Source organism: Etheostoma spectabile, chromosome 12 (genome assembly GCF_008692095.1).
Source record: "Etheostoma spectabile isolate EspeVRDwgs_2016 chromosome 12, UIUC_Espe_1.0, whole genome shotgun sequence".
Taxonomy (NCBI): Eukaryota; Metazoa; Chordata; class Actinopteri; order Perciformes; family Percidae; genus Etheostoma; species Etheostoma spectabile.
The window spans coordinates 28475620-28484171 of record NC_045744.1 but is presented as its reverse complement, the minus strand read 5'-3'; the positions used below and the strand labels follow the sequence as shown (position 1 = coordinate 28484171).

Below are 8552 nucleotides of genomic sequence, written 5' to 3'. Positions count from 1 at the left end.
ACTTTACTGTAATGCAGCCTTTAAAACCAGGAAAAGACAACACATACTTCATCTTACGATATTCCCATATCCAAAATCTAAGACAATATCTAGAGTCATATCTCGATATCGATATAATATCAATATAGTGCCCACTGCTGCTAACACCCCCCCATTCTTCTGCCCATATAATGAATGCTTATGGCCATTCATTATGGTGCTTTAAAATTTATCACTTTATCATGATGTAATCAAATTTTAACTGGACCCTGAACTCCAATTAAATTAAACCAAATGTGTCTGTGATTATGTTTAAACAACAGGCCTACTATAACACGCTGGCTGCCATGCACATATACTGTACATCATCAAGTGCTTGGTATGCATTAGTGGAGCTTTAAAATGCATAGTGCTTTTTGATCATTGTTCAAACATTTGACACACTAGTTGACACAGGAGAAGTATGAAGGGAAATTTCCCAGTTTAAAGGTATTTCACTGTTCCAATTAGTGTAACTGTTTTACGCAATGTTTTTTCACTTTCATAATAGCAACATCTCTCTAAAAGACAATGAGTAAAAGTGTTAAATAATCGTTTTCAAAAAAGTTTTCAAAATTGACCAAAATAATCGGGATTATGATTGTTTTTTTCCATAAGTGACCAGCCCTATTATGTAAAACAGATATCTCCTCAAGAGCCAACTGGAATTGTACCAGCACAAATGTCTCTCTGAGCCTTAAAAACAGGCTGTGTTTGGTCAGAAAGGCCATCTTTCTGCAGCGGCCACGGATAAGACTCAGGTTTGGCTAACCTGTTGCAGCTCAGTGCGGTTGGCTTGATGAGTGATGCACTGGGACAGCCAATTTACCCAAAGTGTTCATGCCAAGGAGAGGAGCTCTTGCGATCAGCCGCAAGAATTAGCCCAAGACGCTATTAAAGGAGACACTAATCCACACTGCACTTGACCACACATTCAGCCCTCAGCGATCCCGGTGCTTAGATAAACTGACCACAAGGTCAGTGCTGCAGTAAAACACCACAGAGAGCGGGGGAGCAACCTATTCTGACACGGTGCGCTCAGGAAGCCTCTGAGTGCCTTTTGAATCCTACAGGCAAACGGCAGCTGTACCTTTAAGACCCGGAATCCTCTTAGCCCAGAGGCAGACCTAAGGTTTTCTCTTTTTTTCTATTCTAATAACTTGTGTTTTTCTGAGATGCAGATCTGGCCATCCAGCTTTAACATTTCAAAGAAAGATACCCAAAGTACTAGTTCTGAGCTCATGTTCGGCAAATGTGTGTTTTTGATACAACATGCAGTTAGTTTGCTCGCCTCCTCTTCTGCATCCTCTCTTCTTGTGTCCCCCCCCGTCTTCCATGTCTTGATGGGAGTTCCGCTGAAGCGCACTTAAGCAGATGTTCTTCCTGCAGAAAAAAAAAGATTCCACCGCCGGTGCAAGGATGTGATAACGCTCCACACCGAATATAAACCTGTCTCCCGCTTGACAATTTGGTTCCAATTAAGCTATTTATACACGCCATATTTTCAAGGGTGAGGAGACCGCTTTGGGGCATATTTTCTTAGGAGATGTTCCCTCCGTTGGCTTGGCCTTGTTGTCAATAATGCCATATTTTTGTTTTGCATGGGATTAGGTTGAGCAAGCACTGGCACGTTTTGAAGTCAGCAGGAAGGGAGGGGAGCGCAAAGCATGGCTGAGTGCACTCAAAGCGGGAGTAACTTAACACGGTAAAAAGCGCTGCAGTGGCCAGGCTCGGCATTACTGACAATAACGAGGGGCTGCGTATTTTAATACCTCTTATTCTGATTCACGTAATCGTCTGCCACCATCACTGATTCAGCATCAGCGAAGAGCAGCATTAGCCTGCCCAATCACCCGTTATCAAGGGAGTGCTGTTAAATACCATAATTTGAGCCAATTTGAATACTGTTACACACCCAGTTCAGTGTTTTTGTGGCGTTTCAGTTCCAACTCTAGCCTTTAGAATCCCTTTATTATGCTAGGTCATTTGTATTCTCTGTCTCTGTCCCTCTGACCTGCTCATTTCCATAATGCCCGTCCCGTTTGAGCTTGTTCTGTTCCAGCAGATACATACGCATGCTGTTAAAAAGTGACACAGATATTGACAGAAGAGGGTCACAAATCCATTCGAGGCATGAGCCAGAGCTCTTGTTGTTGCTTTGACCTATCGAGAGCTACTGTCTGTCGTGGTCTCTTCATCTTTGCTACTCCCTCAGGTCCTGCAGTCTCTTGGTGCCAGAGCTGCTACTGACTCATCGCTCTTACATTGGCCTCGTAGACACACAGCCAGATAGCCATTTGTCTGCTTTTCTGTCCCTCTGACAGTATATCTGTGTGTGTGTCTCTGTGTGTGTGTGTCTCTGTGTGTTGTGTGTGTGATGTGTGTGTGTGTTCTGTGTGTGTGTGTGTGCATTGACTCTTTGCTTCCAGAAAGACAGATAGAGATATATAGATAATCTGACAAGTGGAGAATGAGATGGGCGGGGGGAGATAGAGAGAAACAGAGAAAGCGAGGCAAATAATGCATTTTGTGGGTTTATCTGATTTGTGTGTTGGTGTGCGCTACTATTTTTGTTTGCATTTTCATATAGGTGCAGTGCACTCTCTGACTTGTCTCCATTGCCTCTCTATCACTCTGTCTAATGACGTTTTTCTCCCCCCCCTCTCCTCCGTTACCTAGACGACGACCCCTTGCAGCCAGTGACCTCAGACGAGACGGTGTCCGTGGGAGGGACAGTGACACTGACCTGCCGGGTGCCCGAGAGTGATAACTCCTCACTGCAATGGTCCAACACTGCACAGCAGACCCTGTACTTTGGAGAGAAGAGAGGTGAGAGAGAGGGAGGGAGGGATGGAGGAGACCAGAGACACAATCACAGTGTCAAAATTACATTCAAATACGACTAAAACACATTTGCTAATGCACATCCATTCCATGTGAATGTCATTTTTAGGAGACAGGGTTGAAACAAAGATATTTTATATTTCATCTTCACTGAACAAGACACTAATAACTACATTGTACAACCTGAGCCAAAATCTTTGTTCCAGAGAAAAAGTCCCAAACAAAGACATCAGGGAACTGAGAAAGAAAGCAACATATTATATTGAATGCAACGGAGAAAGAAAACAAACCTCAGAGTCTGATGTCCACAAGTGCGTCAATGTGTCCAATTCAAGCAGATACTTTTAAAGATAAACCAACTCATTAATTCCTTTTTGTGCAATTTGAGCGTGTAACTGCTGGGCAAGCCAGACCGGTGTTTAATGATATTTTGAAACGAGAGGGTTCCAAATTTTTGGTTCAATGTTCCAACATCACACGACAGACCCTGTATTTTAAAAAGTAAAAAATAACGTGAAAAGTACGGCTTGTGCTGGGGACAGGACTGACATTATAAATATGGTGCTTTGGTGCTAATGATTGCTTTTGACTGTGTTGGCTGATACCTGTGGTTCAAAACATTGTCACTGAAAAGGTGCATGCACAGCAGCCAGTTTGAATACAAAGACATGGGCAGTAATAGGCTACGATAGCAATAAAACAACGTTCCCTTTTTTTAATGTGACATGACGCCCCAAAAGTCAAAATCAAATAATTTTAAAGAAAACTTAAATCCTGACAAGCTCAAATCTTAAGCTTTTTTCTAGTGTCTCTTTCCAATGGTCCAACATCACACAACTGACTTGGTGCTCGGGAGTAAAAGGAGGAGAGTGGTACAGATGGAAGGAAGGAGGGGTGGGATGAGTTGGAGAACTAGAGACAAGGGCATTGGGAGAGACAGAGGGACTCCGTTGTGCAACACATAACAGCAGAAGTGAAGTGATACAGGGATGAAGATAACAATGGCGATACTGTAGATGGACACAAGCCGAGATGGATATCATTGCAAAGAGCCAACATTTTCACAACAGACAATTTGGAGAACAGAGAGGCGAGACAGAACGAGAGAGGGAGGTGGGAAGAACAAATGGAGAGATCAACAAGTCTCTACTCCAGATGGAACTTCAGCCACCGTAAAGAGATAGAAAGTGAGTCTCTTTACTGCAATGATAGAACACTTAAAGGCTGACCTATACTTTGGAGGAAATTGAGAAGAGGAAGTGGAGGAAAGAGAATGGGAGAAAATAGGAGGAGGAGGAGGGAGCAGAAACTCTCTGCTGCAGTGGACCAAGATGCACAGCAGATGCTGTATTGTAGTAAAGCAGATAGTTGAGAGACAGAGGCAAGAGGAAGATGATGGGAGCTCAGAATTCAACCCTTTGCCTATGTTTTCTCTTCGAAGTGCAGCAGATGGAGAGAGAAAGGAGAGAAGATCTTGTCGGAAGAGAGAGGAGATAGAAAGGATCAAGTTGTGTACAGTAGGAAAGATGAAAATTGATGATGAGGGAGGGAGGGAGGGAGGGAGAGTTGTTATAATAGAAGGCAAACATTGTTAGGGGAAGAGAAGCAGATGGAGAAAATGAAGGAAGAGTCCTTTGGCAGAATATGACTAATTTCTGATCTACCACAGGTCCCATGGCATGGAAATTTTGCTTCATGAGTTTTTTTTAACATTATTATGACTTCCTGTGCCTGACTATGGTCCTCCAGTGCCTAGAAATGGTGATAGATGTAAACCGAGCCCTGGGTATCCTGCTCTGTCTTTGAGAAAATGAAAGCTCAGATGGGCTGATCTGGAATCTTGCTCCTTATGAGGTCATAAGGGGCAAGGTTACCTCCCCTTTCTCTGCTTTGCCCGCCCAGAGAATTTGGCCCGCCCAAGAGAGAGAGACATATTGGCTTTCAAACAAGCAAAGAGGCAGTTGGTCGAGACCCCCCCACCCTCCACCCTTTACCCTGCAAAGATCTGAGGAGCCGTTTATCATAGTCAATCCCGATAATGAATCGCCGTTGATATAGACTAGCTTTTGGTTGTCTGGCACAACAAATACTTAAAGTTAAGATTGGGGAATGTGCACGGTCAAACTTTAAAGACAAGGAACTCTCTTTCTAGCCATAAAACTGACATTTTAACACCTTAGACAATTTTGGTAAACATGTCGGCAAACATTTCTGTTTTGCACACCCAGGAACACCATTTGCCATTCCAACTGACAAATTTAAGTCCAATATTCACCCTCCTTTCAGCTACATTTTGGTCTCCAACAACTCCTTAGGGCAACAATCTGAATCTTCAGCTGCTAATTGCTTCACTCTATGTTCACCAGCTGGTCGCTAACTATGTCTGTCTGCCGTATGGTGCTGAGCAGGTACTGTAGTGTACAGTAGGTTTATCACAGTTTGGCTTAAAATAGCTGCTTGTTGAAATGGTTTTCTCTAACTGAGGGGAAGTGCAGAGTTCGGAAATAATTCTCTGTGGATTTGACTCTTTTCACATTACTGATATATTCATAAGAAAAGATTGATTAATGCTGGTTTAAGCAATGGGAAAGACCATGGTCATGGTTAAAAAAACAAAGTTGGCTGTTGGCAGGACTTAAGATACGTCAAAGTCACAGAAATATCATTGGGATTATTATAGAACAGTTCCCAACGCTTTTTTAATAGAATTTGTTTACCTGCCATAGACAGTAATTCAAAAAACTAACAAACATTTTGCTCCTTTGGGTTGACATGGTTGACAAGATTACCAATCTGCCACACATGATCGTGCAAAACATATGCACTTCACTGTAATTGTCCAGCCAAGAAGGGAAAGATGAAGGAAGGACAGACAGATTAAGTATAATAAAAGGATGGCGGGATGTAATAAGGGAGGCAGGATAGACGGGAAAAGAGTGACATTCCTCAATGCTTCATTTTGAAAATGATAGATGGAGATGGAGCAGCAGATCTATGCACTGGCCGAACAGCAGAGCGCAGACAGTTTGCTTCAGAGCTGAGACAGCGAGGGATGGAGGGTTGAGAGTAAGAGAATATAACTAGAACAGGAATGAAAAGGGAAAGAAATAAGAGAGTTGATTGAAGAGCAGAGAAGAAGAAAAGGAGATAAATTAGGCCTCCTCACCCCCACAATCCAACACTGCACAGCATGCACTGGGCTTTGGAGAGTTTTTTGTGCAAAGAAATGGATGGGCGGAGGGAGCGGCAGAGAGAGAAGGATGGACAAACAGCTTGATGGGAGATAGAAGAATAAGAAAATTATGAGTGACAACTCCTGTGGTCACAGTGATGTTGTCCACACTGCCATGCAGAGACTCTACTACTGATCAGAGATGGCAAATTCAGAGGCCAGAGAGACAGCAAGGATAGACAGAAGCACGGATACTCTTCCTTACTCATTACTTTAAATGTTGTCCTGCATTGCCAGAACCATTTCCACAGAGCTGTGCAGTAAGGTCCGGATACAACACAGATGCATTCTGGGGTAGAGGAAAAAAACATTCTGGGTTGTTGACATTTCTTTAAACCAATCACAATTGTCTTGTGACACTACGCTCCGGTCGTAGAAACAGTGGCTCTAAGTAGTCTCAGGAAGAACTTGTTTTGGTGGAACATTCACACTCCGCTAAAGAAAACGCCTCATCCACTATTAAATAAAGTTAACTATTCACACAATACAGTAACATGAGCTATTTAAATTAGCAGGATACATGGTTGAACCTCATTAGCTCTTACCGGTGTATCTCTGTTTGTCCACGGCAATCCCAAAATTTCCCAGTTAGAGAGGAAATGCTGTAAACATATTCTTTGTAAATCTTTGCAATCATGCCCCGAAAGAACCAAGCAGGCCCGCCTGTTTGCACCATCCAAATTTTCTTAAAAACTTGACATTTTCAACTTGTAGCTCGCTAGCTTGAAGTCTGTTGTTTCCTAAAACAAACGGAGTTAGACAACAGAGAGCGGAAGGTGAGGGACAAATATCCTGGAAATGTACTTCTGGTGATCCTGACTACTTGGACAGAGAGTATGAAGACAGAGTCATAGATATTACATTATAGAGAGAGGAGATGTGAGAATGTAAAATGATGCAGTGGGGATACAGGGAAAGAGACAGGGGAAATAGACCTTGAATTTAATTTATAAACAAGTTCTTCTTCACAGATACTTAGAGAAACGATGACAAATCAAAGCCAAAAGGTGTGCTACATGAAATGTTGACGTTGCTGGCATAATCACAGGGTCACATCGATTCGATCCAATTCTCCGTGGTGGAGAAAGCTCAAGCTGACTATCATTATTCAGGCAAGGAATGCATATCAAGCCATTGATATCAGTTTAATTTGACCCTGATTTGCACAGATGAGATGCAGTACAGAGAGACTGAGAGGCAGAGGAGGAGAGAACACAGTGCGGGCACATTTTTAGAAAGACTCAGTTTAAAAAAACAAAAAAACAGTAAACTGAGTAACTGAGAAAACCTGCCTGGTTCCAGTGGAGCAGAGCTAATGAGAGTTCTGCATCTATAACTGTCTGGATGAAGATAAACCAACACAGGAAATTAATTGTTAAGGGACACAAAGCCCAGTTGTGTTTATTAAAGGAGATACAATGATAAAAAAAACACATTTTACAGCTAATCCTGTCCGGTATTAATCTGAGCGTGAACATTTTAGAGCAAAGAAACCTGTCATTCCATGGCAAAAACAAATGATCTGATAACTGTAGCCAATATGGGATATTTTAATGCGTTTTAAGGCTTTAATCCTGGATAATTTATTTTTAAGACCCTTTAAAGGAGCCACACATACCCTGGAGGGAGTGTGCGGGAGTGGATGGTTGGATGGATGAGGGGAGAAATAAAGATCCAGTGCTCCTAATGGAAGAGATTAGACAGCAAGGAAAGCATGAAAAAAGATGGGTTCCTACATTACCGAGATTACTGCAGAGAGAGAGAGAGAGAGAGACAGAAAGACAAAGAGATGGACATTGGGGTGATTGGTGAAAAGGAAACAAACAGAGACATTACATTAACATATTTGGCTTGTAGCTTAGCGCTCTGATCTAATACTAGTTTCTTCTCAGAAGTCTCAGCAGCTTCAGAGTGAGTCAGTTAGTTTCAAGAATATGTTTGAATGTGCTAACGTTCCAATTAACATCATGGTTGAACTGCACGCTCTAAGTTAGCTTGCCAGAATAGTTGGCACAACAAGGAAAATAATTTGGGTACGAATAGAAAAATCTGAGTAAATATGTCAGGAAAGGAGATAAATGAGCCAAATGGGAAGGTTGTCATTTTTTATTCGGAAAAGCTCTAAGGTGCCTTTGGCAACCCTGATTATTTTCCTAAGTAGTCGTTTTTTCAATAACATTCAATCCAACACAATTTTTCAGAGCACAACATGATGTCTTATTATTCCTTAATTTAACCAACAACCAGTCCAAAACACAAATATATTCTGTTTACTCTGCAGTAGAAAGAGAAAAGCTTGAAATTTGTTTCAGGAGAAGTTTTGCTACAAAAATGTGTTATGCTTAAACATTGTAATCTATTCTATTGTATTGCACTTCTTCCCTCATTTGTTTCACACCTTACATGCTCTTGTGCTGCATTTTATGTTTTGGCGAGTTAAAGAACCTTTTCCAATTAT

The 8552-nt window shown here is 41.9% G+C and overlaps 1 protein-coding gene across 8 annotated transcripts in view; it reads left to right on the top strand.

The window, feature by feature from the left end:
- Positions 1–8552, top strand: part of cadm3 (cell adhesion molecule 3) — a 94639-nt gene that overhangs the window by 37545 nt on the left and 48542 nt on the right. For all 8 annotated transcript variants that reach the window (XM_032530762.1, XM_032530761.1, XM_032530760.1 and 5 more), the window contains exon 3: positions 2698–2847. In XM_032530762.1, the coding sequence (XP_032386653.1) occupies positions 2698–2847 (150 nt within the window). The remainder of the gene's footprint in view (positions 1–2697; positions 2848–8552) is intronic.